The sequence below is a fragment of the Protopterus annectens genome, chromosome 1.part1 (genome assembly GCF_019279795.1).
Source record: "Protopterus annectens isolate FY-2018-M chromosome 1.part1, PAN1.0, whole genome shotgun sequence".
Classification (NCBI taxonomy): Eukaryota; Metazoa; Chordata; order Ceratodontiformes; family Protopteridae; genus Protopterus; species Protopterus annectens.
This window is the reverse complement of record NC_056726.1, coordinates 1,712,129,350-1,712,145,479: the sequence shown is the minus strand read 5'-3', so window position 1 is coordinate 1,712,145,479 and position 16,130 is coordinate 1,712,129,350. Positions and strand designations below refer to the sequence as shown.

Below are 16,130 nucleotides of genomic sequence, written 5' to 3'. Positions count from 1 at the left end.
AATTGTATTGGCATTACAGGTTTATAGACATGAACAGTGTGATTCATGCTGACAGCATGCAGAACTTGTCTATTGGCATAGTAATCAGAATTTGGTATCTGCCATTAACAGCATTAAGACTGAGTCCTACTTGACATTTTTACTGTGCAAATATGTTTGGTAACTATGCATGTGGTATGTGGCACGTCTACATATTGTAAGACCATGGGCATGATTGTAGTGTCCTTTGAGAGCAATGGCTTTTATGTGTGCCTTATGTAATGATGTCTGTGACACAATTAGTTTCTGACATGTTTGTCACTCTGAGATTTCTACTATGAGAATTGCTGACTCACTTGATATGCATTTGACATGTATGCAAATTGCATAAAAGAGGGCAAACTGGCCCTCTTGCTGGTATCTTAAGCAAGATAAAAAAGAATATTTACCTGAAATATTAAACTATCTCTGCAGTATAGGCATCCATTGGTAAGGTAATCAAAAAAAGAGGAAGAATTCTTTTTTCTTTCATGTTTATTTTACCCAGTGCCTGGTGACCATCATTCATCTCCCTACTGGTCTCAAGCCCATCTATTCCCTATTTATTTGGTGAGGTCTTCCTGGAATCCCAGAGGTGAGAGCCATCTGGAGATGCTGTCAATGAGGCAGTCATGATGGTTGCTTGTACCCTCACCAGCATCCCGGCAGTGAAGTTGTATCTACTCGACATAATTCTGCCCTCTGCATTGCTGTGAAGGTCTACAATGATTTCTCCATGCAGATGCATGCTTCTGTGCATCCTTTAAGAAGGTTACCGTCAAGCAATGGCTTGATGAGCCAAATGCTTGAACAACCTTGGCCTCCATCTGCATTATTTCTGAGGGATTGTGGCATTATATGGCCTGATCCACACATTCCACCACCCCAAGTATAGCAATGCCCATCCCACCCCCCACTGGCTCCATCAGCCTCCTAAGCTACTCCTTATACTGAGGTTACTTGGGTCAAAGTCAGAGATTTAATCTGCACTACTACAACTGTCTTACTTAAGAAATATTTCAAAAATGAAGGAATGCCTTACTCAAACAAAGGCTTCCTCAGCATGTGAGCATATGTCTGTTTTTAGCCTTGCTGGGACAAATTATTCCGTTTTACATTCTCATTAGTCTGCATATATGTATACATAAACCACAGACAGTGGTTACAAAGCTTTGACATTTTTTTCATGACATTAGAGCTCCTTCTGGTGTAGTTACACAATTTATAATATGGGTAAGTAATTAAGAAATGGGTATAGAAAACCCTATACAATTGTGTGTGTGTGTGTGTGTGTGTGTGTGTGTGTGTGTGTGTGTGTGTGTGTGTGTGTGTGTGTGTGCATGCATGCCTGAGTATATATAAGCACTCGTGAAGTGTATTTCTGCATGTTATGTCACATACACATGCACACACACAGTTGCACAAGCACACACACAAATGCACAAATGAAATACACATATGTATACCTTTGTGCATATGTGTATAAATGAATTTATGTGGTGTGTGTGTGTGTGTGTGTGTGTGTGTGTGTGTGTGTGTGTGTGTGTGTGTGTGTGTGTGTGTGTGTGTATTTATCTGTATTTTGAGTTATTTATTTTTAATTATTTTATTTAGGATGTGTTTTCCAGGAGAGTCTGACTCTGAAGCAAACATTTCCCTTTTCAGCAAAGACCCAGGGAGAATAGCACCAAATACATTTTGAAAAATGATCATTAGAAAATATAGATTAAAATAAATACAAATATGATAATGTAGTACTAAGCATGATCTTAGGACTGTAGGAGAATTACTAAAATCAGGTTACAATTTGAGAGAATGCAATGCAACATACTTTAGAAGACAGTCAGATGTGATACTGAGCCCACAATTAAACATTAAATGAGGCCGTCTTGAATTACATAGTGTTAGTATGTTGGAATTGTGCTTTGAAACATTCAGGAGAAGCAGAAAACATTGTAACTAGTGTTGTATACTGAGGAGCATGAAAGTTTGGTTGGGTAAGTATGAAAACGTGTTGAAGCAACAGTTATGAGTAGATGCAGGTGTAAATAGGTGTGGGTTTGTAGAATATCAAGATGTTGCAAGAATTTGGTGACAGAAAGGTAAAAGAACTATGTATACATTTGATATTAAGTGATACTGAGGTGTACAACATGAAGAGAAACAGAACAGGTATAGGTTTCCTTTCAGATGGGTTTTAAACCTTGTGGGTTTTTAAATTGCTTGAGGTTGTGTGGGATAGAATTCCATAGCTTACCCACATAATGATAATACAGGAATTCTCTAGAGGAGTATTTTTGATTTGGTTGTTATGTGAAGAGATTTATTTCTAAAGCATACTTTATTGGATGATGAGTAGACGCATCATGTGTTTTGCAGTGCTGGGCAGTTTTTGGTTTAATGGAGCAGATTATGGACAGTCAGTAACTATAATTGACATAATCTAGAATTTCAAACCGGCTCAGTTGTTTTAGGGCCATGAGTGGAATAGTAGGTTTGCAGTGAATTTTGCAGTTTTGTTGTAGCATGATTCAAGTTCTGTTTTTAGGGTTGTTTTGAGATTTGCAAATATAAGAGATGTAAACAGAAGTGAAGAAAGTGAATAGACTGAAGCTATGTCTTTTTGCGTGTAATTGGTGAAATGTGATGGGGGGGTTCAAGAATGTACCATGACATGTGCTTCTCTGTGTACATGTTGTGGTACCTGTCCCTGATTCAGCCACTGACCTAACACAGTGCTGCATGGTCCTCTATCATGAAGTTGTGCAGCACCACGTATGGCTGGTCCCATGGCACTGCTGAATTCTAATGAAATATCCTAGAAGGAGAGACAATACTAATCAACCTTGTGCTCTCTCCCCAAAACTGCCTCCCGGAAGACAACTACACAACCAAACATCTATGTCAAGCAAAGTTCCTCATTAGCACTCTTCAAGAAAAATATTGATAAGTGGATGGGAAATAGGAAATACACACCAGGGATCACTTTGGTGGCTCTAATCGACAGGGGTCAGGAAAATAACTTTCTCGGGTGGCATAAGCCTGGGAACCTTGTTGGCTAGGTTTACTTAGGCCCTTGGGCCGATAGCCTAGTGCCTACCTATGAACCTATGAATAAATTGTTTGCAATGTAGATCAGCATGGCTGCCCCCAGCACAAATGTAGTGAGGGAACACTAGATACTAGGGATTACTCTTAAGGTGCTGTAATGGCACCAACAGCAGTATAAGGATCAGAAGTTGGGGGGGGGGGCACTAGACACTAGGAATTATTGTAATCAGAAATGCTATAATGGCAACAAGAAAAGTAGCATGGGGATTGGGAGTTGGGGGAAGCACTAGCCACCGGGGCATAAGATATAAGTACAGTAATGATACTTCATCTAGTACAGGGGTACAGGAAATGGGAGTCCAGGCAGATTAGTGACCATAGTTTGCATGAGCATGTGTGTGTTTGTGTGGTGTGTGCTTGTGTGTGTGGCACAATGACTGGAAAATAATGCCACTGCCTACATGAGGAGCTGTTTACCACCACAACATGCAGATCAACAATGATCTGCACATTGTGGTAGTTAATTCGCTTTAGACTTGTGCAAATTAGCTGAGGATGAGGTGTCTGAAATGGGCATGTCAGGGGTGAAGATCATTTTGACCATAAGCTGTACTGCTCATGCAAGACCCTTTAATAAATCCCCAGGATGATTTAGGCAAATAAAAAGCACATGCTTTCTGGTGAGTTTTTAATATTAAGTGCATTATGCGTTGGTCAAATTTCAAGTTTTCATCTGTGTTGACCTCTAGTAGTTTAGTTTGAGATACAAGTTCTAAAGTTGTGCTGTTTATGCAGGTAATGCTGAAAGACTATTTTTGTTGTATTAAGTGAATGTTATAAGCTTGCTTTTTGAGGAGCTCAAGCGGAGTTGGGACTTTGATAGCCAGGTTTCTATGGTAGAGAAGAAGTCATGATTGACTTTATGAAGTCTGATGAAAGTACTAGGTGAGCAGAGAGGGGCTGAATCATCAGTATACTGTAAATGGAAGCACGAAGACTTTGTGGAGATTGTTGGTGAATATATTGAGCAACAGGGTGCCTAAGACTGATCTTTGCAGATCACCAAAAGAAACAGGTAGAAGGCAAGAGTAAATATGTTGCTATTTAACTTCTTGTTGTCTGCCTGATAAACAAATAAAGAATGAGGATACAACCAAGTGGGACAGGTGTAGGGAGGTGAGCCCTTTAAGAAGTTTTTGGTAGGATGCTGTGTGGAATGTCTTGGATAAAGCTAAGACTATATATGGAATAAGAGGGTGTTTGGTATCTGGTGTGTGAGTCATAACATATTTTTTAACTATGTTTTTTAACAATGATTTAGAAAATTGAGCATGGAACCTCAGTGGTATGATATGTGTCACAGATCCAGGGTCTGGGGTTCATTCCTGAATACTGCTCATTGTCTGTGTGGAGTTTACATGTTTTTCTGTGTTTGCATGGGACTTTGCTATTGCTCCAAAAGTACTGACTGATTTACTTAAATTAAAAAGGCTCATGATCTGCACACACTTACTTGGTTAAGAAATGGTAAATAAATGTTAGCATTCATGTTTAGATTAAAGTATCTATTTATTGCCTGGATTTGTCTTCTTTTTCCTGGTTAATTTGTTGTACTTCCTCATATATGGTTAACTTGCACATGGTAACTCATCTGAGTTACTTCCAGGGTTACAGACCATCACCAATTTGTATATATTTGTGTTTCTTCCTACTTTGTTGCTTTAGTTTGCTTTTGCTGCTTGTTCTTGGAGGTGCTTGATTGCATTTATTCTGCTGCATTTGTTGCTGCTTGTTGGTGGCCTGATTGAATTGTAACTGTTATTCTATGCCTTTGGTTGGGGCACTTGGGCTTCAGACCAGTTGTTTTGCATTGAGAGGGTTTGTGGTCTGCACTGTTGTGGCAGGACAGGTAGCTTACATCCTTCTAAGTTGGGAGTTGCTGATTGAAGGCTTAGTGTCTGTTATTCTAAAAGTGTTTTAGTTCTGGTTTAAGCACGTGTGCTTTGGGCCAGTTATTTTGCATTGGGAGGGTGTGGTCTGTACTCTTGTAGGAGGAGAAGGTAGATGCTGCCCTTCTGAGCTGGGAGTTTCAGGTTGAAGGCTTATTGTGCCTGCTTATTTGAACTGTTTCTTTCTGAAATTGGTACGCCTTGTTTGCTGTAGCATAGACCAGATTCAGGCCTGTTAAATCTAGCTTTGTTTGTATAACTTGAGCACCAATCCAGACCATCTCTTTTTGGAGAAAGTTCTCCTGCACCCTAGTGGCAGGACTGTGCAGTTAGAACTTGTCTGATCAAAGACTGCTGGAATGGGGCTCAGTTTTCAGCTTTTTATTGGTTAATTGGTTAATTTAAATCAGTTTGCTCATTTGCTACTGTTGTATTAAAAAAAAAAATACACTTTATGCATCACCGCTTAGCTAGGGTTAAACTATTCCCGGCACCATAAAGTCTGCTCTTCAAATTTTCCCTTAGAAATAGCCAGTTTTCTAGTTTTAACACGAAAATCTGTATCTTTAAGCTCAGCACTTGTTCAGAAGTCGTTGTAAGCACTAAATAAGCTACAGATTACTATAGCACTCAACTTTCCTCATTTGTCTAGAGGAAAACAGTTTTAGTACTTAATAAATAAGCACCTATCCAGGCATGTCTAATGGTCAGCTCGCAGTGTTTTCTCCTGTCTAACTGATGAATCTCTGCATCTTGGGGCAATGCAGCAATTGCCTCATGTACACAGACAACCCTCTCCTCCTACCACCCAACACTACAACCTGTGAGAGATGCACTTATATAGTCAAACTGGAAGCAAAGCTCTCTTCACCCAAGACTTGTCTAGACAGTCAAGATGAGAAGGTAAAAATTTGCACCACACCACACTCATCACATAGTCCCTCAAAATCTACACCACCAAAACACGCACATAGAAACACGAAGCATACACCTACATTCACGGAGACTCTCAATAAAAATCTGCTCAAGCAACAGAGACCTCCAAAGCAGAAACATAAGCAACATCCACCCCCCAACACAACCCAAATGACACATAGCCCACAAACTCAGTGTGCCACTCAACCACAGCCCATAAGGCATAACAACATACCCAACACTCTAGTCATAAGTGACTCTATAGTCAGGCATTCTGATGTTCCACTCACCAGGCTAAACAATGAGAAAGTTACTGTCAGCTGCCTGCTAGGTGCCAGGATCTACCACATAACACACACACACTCAGGTCACTCCACAACAAGTACAAATATGACTCTCTCATTGTCCATGTTGGTGTGAATGACCTGAGACATACCTCCCTGGACTACATGAAAAGAGACATGGAGTAGCTCTCCGATCTTGTAACCCAGGCAGGTATGACCCTAACCCTGAGTAGCATCCTGCCATCACCCAGAATGATACCACAGTAGAAGGACAAAATGATTGACTTCAACAATTGGATAAGCTTCTGGTGTCATTCTAAGGGGACCCAGTATCTGTCTGCTGGGATGACATGATCGATAGACCACAATGCTTTGCCAGAGATGGCCAGCACCTGTCACCCTTGGGATTCCGGATACTGGCTAAGGCTCTTGCCACCCCTATAGTGCCTTTTTTAGGAAAGGTTCAAATGACAAATTCACCACCTTAACAGGTACAAGCAAGCAAACTCTAAGGGCAATGCTACTCAATGCTAGAAGTCTAAAGCTCAAAATGCATTCACTCGAGACACTCCTTAAAATGGAGAACATCGACATCTGTGCAGTGACAGAGACCTGGTTCAAGGTTCCAGAGAGCACCCCTGCATTACCAGGCTATAATTCATACCACACCTTTCGACCACCTAATCTGCACTGAAACACTAAAGGCAGAGATGTGTCCATATTCATTAAGGATATCCACATCTCCAGGCTAGTTGCTCAGTATAATGCATCTGAGATTGTCCAAGTGCAACTAACTCTGGGCAAGACCGCAATCCAAATTGTAGCTTGCTACAGATCCCCCACCATGCCCCAGGATTCCCACTCCTCATTTCTTGATACACTGGAAAATATTAGGGTACAACCCAGCACCCTAATAATGGGTGATTTCTACTACCCCACCATTAACTGAGAAAACTACTAATGTACCAGCTCTTTTGCTCAACATTTTCTGGAATTCATAAATTCCAACACCTTGGATCAGCTTATCCACACCCCCTCCAGGGGCAGCAATATCCTAGACCTGGTCATTACCAACATGGGTGACCAGTGTACCACACCATAGGTTAATTCCTCATTGGTCAGATCCGACCACAAGATAATCACCCTAGACATCCACATCCAGCTCCCACCCTGCATTAGGGAAACCACAATAAAAAATTTCTCCAAAGCCAACTTCACGCTTCTTAAGACAGAAGTGGCAAACTTCCCGGCACCCATGCAGATGGGCAATAGAGGTATAACTGCTGAATCCTACACAAATGCACTTTATAAGCACTTACACGAGTGCATGGATCATGCTATCCTGAACAGAACCAAGATGCTATCCACCAAAAAAAGGAAGTCAGTCTGGTAGTCCCATGCCATAAACAAACTCTACAACAGAAGAAACTGTTGCAAAAAAGAGTAAAATCCCATGATTGGAGGAACTCCCTGGTCAGCCTCAGTAAGAAGCTGAGATCCCTCATAAAATCCTCCAAAGCTAGTTACAGAAACAAAATTGCCACTGATTCTAAAGACAACCGCAAAGTATTCTATAGCTATGTCAAGAATCTCAATGGTAACACTCTGAGTTACAGCAGAATGGCACTAAATTTACAGAACCAACTGATATTGCCAACATCCTGGCAGATAGGTTCAGTGCTAACTTTACCCTCCTCTCACCCCCTAAAGGGCCTATCTCTATACTGGAAGATTGCAAAGTTCCTGTAATCATGGCTGCACAGGTAAAAAACCACACCCTCCAAAGCCAAGAACACAGCATCCATGGGACCTGACAACATCCCAGGCTGCGTTCTACACAAACTGCAGAATGAACTGGCATCCCACCTAAGCACCATGTTCAATCATAGCCTCACTTCAGGCTTTGTGCTCACTGAATGGCACACAGCGACGGTTATCCCACTCCACAAAGGAGGAACCACCACGGACCCAGGGAACTACCGCCCTATTAGCCTAACGAGCCTGTTCTACAAGACTATGGAATGTATCATTGTGGATCTTATAAACAAAGACATTGGTAATCTCCAAATTAGTTTGGATTTGTAAAAGGCAGGTTATGTCTCCTAAACCTGATAGAATTCTTTGAAGCAGGCACCAAAGCCATAGACGAGGGTAAGGTGGTTCACACAGCCAATCTAGATCTCGCCAAGGCTTTTGACACCATCCCCCACTCTGGAATTATAGATAAACTCACTAAACTAGGTATAAATCTCTATACCATAAGATGGGTTGCCAACTGGCTCACTGACAGAACCCACAATGTGAAAGTGGCAGACTCCAAATCCAACTTCAGACCAGTGATGGGTGGAGTACCACAGGGTTCAGTTGTGGGTCCTCTCCTGTTTGGTATCAACATTTCTGAAGTACAGGCTAACACAGAAGGTCTTTGGCTAATGAAGTTCACAGATGACTGCTAACTAGGAGCCACAATTAAAACTGTGGACATCCTACAAAAGGGCCTCATGGAGACAGATACCTGGTGTCAAAGCCATGGCCTCAAGCTCAATGCCAAAAAGTGCATTGTCATCCCCTTTGGTAAAAACTTTGTACCCATGAGCTACCACATAGGTGGTAGTCTACTTAACACCAAAAGTGTGATCAGAGACCTTGGGACACAGGTGGACAGTAGTCTCTCCTTTGATAATCACATTGCCACAGTAGTCAGGAAATCCTTCTACGTGGCACACCTCATCACAAAAGGTTTCTCATCCAGGAAAAAAGAGGTCATTGTTCCCCTCTACTTGTCACTCATTAGACCCATTATAGAGTACAAAGCCCCTTTTGGTATGTACCTCACAAGACATCTACAACAACTGGAAAGGCCACAGGCATACCTCACAAAGAGGATTACCAGCCCCAAACAGATGCCCTATGCAGACCGTCTCAAAAAACTCCAGCTTTACTCCATCTCATATCGCCTACTCAGAAGCGATCTCTGCCTAACATACAAAGCTATTTCAAACCCAGAGCTGTTGGACATGCTCCACTTAAAGAAATCCCAATCCCTCTGAGCTACACACTCTAGGGAGCTAAACCTTGACACCACAATAAACAGAACACGCTGGAGGGATAGATTCCTGTCCCAGAGACTTTCCCATACACTGCAACAAACTACCTATCTATATCAAACAAAGCTACTCATTATCACTCTTCAAGAAAAATCTTGATGATTGGATGGGAAATAGGAAATTCACTCTGGGGATCACCTCTGTGGCTCTGCTTGACAGGGCCACAGGAAAATAATTTTTGTTTGGGTGGCAAAAGCCAGGGTACCTTTTTGGCTAAGCTTATATAGGCCCTAGAGCCAATAGCCTAGTACTTACCTATGAACATCCTGAGGCAACTTTGCATCTGCAGGGACATAGAGATAAATGACATATCTAGAATTATATCTTAGTTGTATGATATGCAGAAAACATAACCATGCAGAGTGCTGGAATTGACAGCTCAAATGAATTGAATGTTAACATTTCTAAAGAATGTACTGTATATACAAACCTTGAGCAACAGTATTAAAAAGGTAAATAAATAAAACATCCTTTGTGGTATTTACAAAGATGTGATCTTCGATGCTGTAGGGAGTAAGTTGTCCTTTTTAACTCAGTGCTCCTATTAAATTCTATATTTTTTCAAGGCTGTGTGATGATAGAACTATTTACATAAATGGATATTCAGTGTTAAGTATTTTGAAATAATTCTAAACTGCACATTTCAAACAAGCATTTCCAGTAAAAATATTTTATTTCTATGAAAAAAGTTGTGATTTGGATATTGTTAGATGGGAGGCGGCTGTCTTGTTTAATCCAGTTTGACTTTGCTGTAGTTAACTACGATGTTACTTAATGAGAAGGAAGTTCTGTGAAACTGATCAATGTACTTAATGGGGCGCTGACTGTGTCCATACTGAAATAATAAGTCAGAAAAGCAGCAACAGACCATTGTTGTGAGTGACCAGAGTTGAGATTCCAGCATGCTGGGATGTATAATAATTATAAACTATGGTCTGCAGGCTTGTTTTTCATATGGCTTCCCAAATGCAATATGCACAAAGCTAAACTAGTCACTGATTTTGATGATGAAACATATAAACTCTTTCCTTATATGGTAATCCATTCTTTGAAAAAAAAAAATGTCAATGGGAAGTTATTGAAACAGGACTTTGAATCTGGTGGTTCACAATTAGAACCCCTTAATGTAGATCGCAGCATATTTATGTCACATTCTTTAAGCCACTTACCACTTTGATTGTGAAATGGAACAATTGTTGCTTAATGTTCAAAATATCCATTTGTGTGTTCTAGGTCTTGGAAACCTGAAATAAAATATTATAATATATTGTTTGGGACTTGAACCCTAGATTTTCAGTATCCCCTACTGGTGTCTCTGGCTGTGAACTAACAATAGCCTCCAAGCAGTTAGGTGTTAAGTTTTACTTTTAAAAAACTTTTTTATTTTAGCTAAGAACCTCCCAAGTTGGTAAAAAGGTCAAATTATACACACACGTGCATACTCACACACACACACACACACACACACACACACACACACACACACACACACACACACACACACACGCTCACAGAAATGCAGAGAAAGCCTTCTGCATATGTATTGTTTGTTTTTTTTTTTTATTTTTTATTTATTAAATCTTTTAAACATGGAAAGGAAATAGCTCTTGATTGGGACTTAAACGAAGACTTGTTGATGTCACTGCCACGGGACTAACAATTGCCTCTAGTGTTGTTTTCCTTTAAAAACCTTTTTTTCCTTTCAGCTAGGAAATAGCATGGTTTCATATATTCTTGAATTATTTTTTGTCATATCTTGTCTGTCATGCCTGATTCTAATACATAAATGCATGATGATGTTCATACATAGCATGCTTACATATTTATAATGCCTCCCTGTTATTTTGGTAGGTTGCTCCAAACATGAGCCTGACAGTAATTGGTAGTGCAGACTCTGGTTCCAAGGTTGTGCTCTGGCCTTCTACACATTTATCGCATCACCTCTGGAAAGTTAGTTCAGGTGGACAAATATGCAACTTGAATTTAGATGGAATGGTTCTTGATGTGAAAGGTAAGGGTGCAAAGTCATTTTTTTGTGTCAACACCAAGAAGAATATGGGACAGAAACGTTTTGACTCATAAAACAGTTTTCTGTTTACAGTGTTATAAAATGCATTTTACAGTTTATCACTTATTGGTAGAAAATAAGGAGCAAAGCACTGGAACTATCTATTTTAGATGCATTTCATCTGAAAAGCTATAATTAATATGTTCTGTTTAAGATAATATAGTATACAGTCAAGCAACATAACTCAAATTTTCTGCCTTCAGCAGTCTTCAGATACCACCAGTTCCATGAACTTTCCCAGTTCATTCTTAAACCACTCCAAAACTGAAGCCCATTTGACTGTAATGGGCGAACTATTTCATTTCCTATGAACTCTGACTAAACTATATTTTTCACTTAGATAGTCCAAATTCTACATTACTTTTGTTTCCTTTCTATTAAAACAAAGTTAGACTCAGTATTCCTTAAAGCTAAAATGTTTCATAATTCAAGGCTTCAAAGATAAACAGTAAATCTGACATTAGTCTTCAACAACTAAGACTAAAAACATGACAAGCTATCACACCCCCTGACATTCCTCTTGCCCTCCTATTTTTTACTTGTTTTCAACTACTTTTCTTTATAAGAAGCACATATATTCATCCATTTTAATCATATTTATATCTAGTTGTGCATAGGAGGCACAGGATGAATGTTGGTCTACATTTCACAAATCTTAATATACATTCCAGTTTTTACTTGCCCTATGCCATGCTTTATCTACATACAAAGGAAGGTTTAGCATAACATCAAATGCAATGCCCAAATCTGGGTATGTATCCATTCTTTCACTCTAGAGTTAAGAGTACCTTATCACAATTTTAATATTTTTCACTTACAAAGAGCTGATTTTTCTATGTTTAGATGTGGTGTATATGTACCTCACTCTCCTTTTTAACTTTACTTTCTTAACATTTAACTTGATAAAATACCATTACCCTATCTAAACATACTCTACCCACACTTTTCTTTTTCCTCCTATCCCTTTTTTCCCTTAACTTTACTACCAATATACCTCCTTACCTTCTAACTTGCTTTTTTCTTAACACTTCTAACTACTAGCTTTCTTTCACTCTGTTCTGACCAATGATTAATTTTATGTACCTACACTTCAGATATCCTTAACTCAACTGTATATTTTGGTGCCTGAGCTTATCTCCTCAGCCACATGATGTGAACTTTGATTATAATCTTACTGTAACCTAGTTAAGTTAGTCAACACAAACTGTATTTTGTCCTTGTACATTTTTGTTTTGTTTTGTTTTTGTTCTTTTGTTAAAAAAGATTGATCTATTTAGTAAAGTATTCCTCATGTATTGTCTTAGTCTAATAGTGGAGCTTTTCTCCTCGGGCCTCTGCTGAAAATGGACATGTATCCAGCCAGACTAGCCCGGTTAACAAATGTAAAATAAAATAATAAAATAAATGTACAGTATGTGTCTACTTTCATTCACTGAAAACCCTTTTCACTGAATTTCAATTAACCCTGAAAAATCGCTGAAAGCTCAAATCACTGAAAACTCATTTCACTGAATCACATTTCACTGAATGTAAGTACTATTGGGCAAATAAAACATATGTGCCCTTTTCCCCACTGTAGTGCAATCCTGGAGTTAGTATATATATAGTTAGGGGGGTTGTGGTGAGTGGGTGACTACACCCACACCTAATTAGCTTTTATATTTATGAATCTCATATAAAACCAAAACTAGGTGGGGGGATATGCCCCCCCACATCCCCCATAACTATATATACTAACTGCAGGATCGCACTACAGTGGGGAAAGGGGCATATATGTTTTATTTGCCCAACAGTACTTACATTCAGTGAAATGTGATTCAGTGAAATGATTATTCAGTGTTTTGAGCTTTCAGTGATTTGGTGTGAGTGTTTTGAAATTCAGTGAAATGAATTTTCAGTCAAAGCAGACCCATAGAGTATATATAATATAATATATATATATATATATATATATATATATATATATATATATATATATATATATATATATATACCTTGCTAATTAACAGCTTAGTTTCGTAACCCTCTATGGAAAACTTCCAAACAAACATGATCTAGCAGTCCTTTGTCTGGCTAGTAAGGAAATTGTCAAGGCTAGTATCAATCTTTTCTTCAACATCTTCATTACACTAAGGGCCTCTGATAACAAAGATGGATTGAGTGTTGCTGAGTGTGATGATCATATTCATAAAACATTTTAAGTAGTTGATGGGATTGTTTTTTCTTGGAAAGGCAAACACTGTGAATGCATTTGTCTTTACTTACTAGTGGCTCCAATCTAAGCATCACATTTAGATGTTTTTCTGGTGTTGATATCCTTCCACCTCAAGACATGCATGATATCACCTTCTTGTAATTTTGCAGTCAGAGGTTCTATGATAATCTGAGGTCTTTTCCTTATTTCATCTAGATATTTTGTGCTTGTGATTGATACTGTTTTGCTGTAAGTATTTTACATTCTTCTATTATGCTTTATGTTAATTACCAAGATAAATTATCTATCCATTCTTTCCATTGTTTTACTGTATATTAATTTTTAATTGTAACACTAGGTTAAGATTATATTCTCTTGTACATTTCATTTTTTTTCTCATTTCTAAGTTCTAATCTAACATTTGTTGATGCTGTGTTTTTGTCTTAGTCAATTGCAATGACCTCCATGGAATCTAAGAACACATTACTTGGTTTACAATGTTCTTAAACTTATCCAGAAGTAAACACTCCATCACTATCACTCACTCTGATTTATTCTGTTTTGCTGGGTTTCATTACAGTAATACGTTTGTGCTCTCCATCTGTGCTGAAGGCTCTAAGTTTGATCCCTTGCTCACTGTTAAGAAATATAACATTGTGTTATACACATTACAGTGGTGATGATATTTTATAAGTAACCCCATGAACTTTCTTTATAAAGAATCATACACATCACTGTTTGATCTTTGATTGGATCTATAATGGTTCCTGATATTTTTTTTTCTTCTCTGTCTTGAAGTGATATGAAATATCATTACCAATTACCTCATTTGCTTCCATTTATTCCATCCCTTATGTGAAAACTTCACATCCCCTATTACCATTAAATGAGCTGACTATAATCAGTAGCCTACCTGAAACAGATGGATGGTGACCAAATGAAGACTTACACAATCTAGGTTTGGTTCGCACCATTGGCACTGGAGATGCAGGCTGGAAAGGGAGAGGAACTGCAATGCACTATCTGATGACCTCTGATCAGATGAGAAATTGGATATTTAGTCATATCCATACAAGAGATGGAACAAATGGATGGGAATACAGTAACTGGTAATGAAATTTCATATCACTTCAAAATGGAGAAGAAAAAAACAGTATCAGGGATGATTAGAGATCCAACCCAAAATCAATGCAGTGATGTGTGTGTTTCTTCAGAAGAAAAGTTAATGAAGTGTATATATCTCAACAGCACTCTAAGGTGGAGACTAGAGGTAAAATGGAAGCACCATCTTACTAGGAAAACAGGGCTTTCAGAAGGTTATGACACTAGCAGAAGTAGTTGGGAAAACCATCAGGAAAGCCCACTGCATACACAAACCTTTGTTATGCAGTGCTTATTTGGGTTGCTGGCAGCTGAGGAGGCAAAAAAGCTTGTGAAAAAATTAGGCGCATGAAGGATAATTCTTCAATGAACACGTTCAATTAATATACATTCTTTTGGAGACCTTTATATAAAACTAATATTCACTTGTTGTCTTGACAGTTTAATTACTAAGCCTTGTATTAGTTTAGGTTTGATTTTACCTTCTTTGGTCTAAATGTCAGTGCATTCCTAAAGTACACCATTTCTGTCTCCATATAGTACCAGGATGGCATAATCACAGTCACAAATTCTTGACTTCTATATGTTTGGTAAACACAATCCTATACCTTGTTTTATACACTTCTAGTGGATCTATACAAGTTTAGCTAATCCTCCACAAATCAACATGTTAGTTTCTTGACATGCTTTAAGGGATCTCCTAAAATAAGTGCAGTTTTTAAATGTACAAACCAAAATTCTTCTGTTTCCACATGTAAGAAATTTCACATTCACTTCAAATTTCTGTGCCATGTTTTAGAAAAAGCTAGTTATTGTTGTCAGTGCTCTTTACTCTCTTTAACTTTCCTTTCTAAAGCTAAACTTAATTATTACCTTTCATTTTTTTTTTTTTTATATTTTATTTTTTGGAAGTGATTTGCCTGGGCCACAATGGCCTTTTTTGTCCATGACCTAGTTACAGTACAATAATTGATTACAATATAAAGTAAACAAAGAACATGCAACACTGTACATTCAGTCACACAAACAATACTGTAGATTTCATTTAAGGATGCATATGACCATAACTATATATAATCAGCTCTTCAAAGAAATAAACACAATGTAGAATTGCACATAAAAGTTGGACCAGGCTGAAGACCTACACTAATTCCTAATATTAAACCTAGACTACAGTTTGACAAATACATTAATCAAAACTTGGCTTAGCAGCATAACAGAATGTCCTGAGCTTAGACATCTAGGAATATATTAGATTTATATGGAAATTACCTCTTTATCTAATAGAAGTTGAAGGTTAGCAGTTAACATTTAGAGAGGAGCAACAACACTCTTTCTATTCCTTTCCTAAATCTGCACAAATATCCATGTGTGATCCTATAGTTACCTCGATGCTATGCCCATATGCCCTTCCATGTAGACATATATTCTGTTTCCTGTATC

General features: G+C 38.4%; 1 protein-coding gene across 1 annotated transcript in view; it reads left to right on the top strand.

Moving 5' to 3' along the window:
- CRYBG2 (crystallin beta-gamma domain containing 2) overlaps nt 1-16,130 on the top strand; it is a 1,696,066-nt gene that overhangs the window by 1,627,823 nt on the left and 52,113 nt on the right. Inside the window, exon 21 of the mRNA XM_044084069.1 lies at nt 11,176-11,335. Coding sequence (XP_043940004.1) covers nt 11,176-11,335 — 160 coding nt within the window. The remainder of the gene's footprint in view (nt 1-11,175; nt 11,336-16,130) is intronic.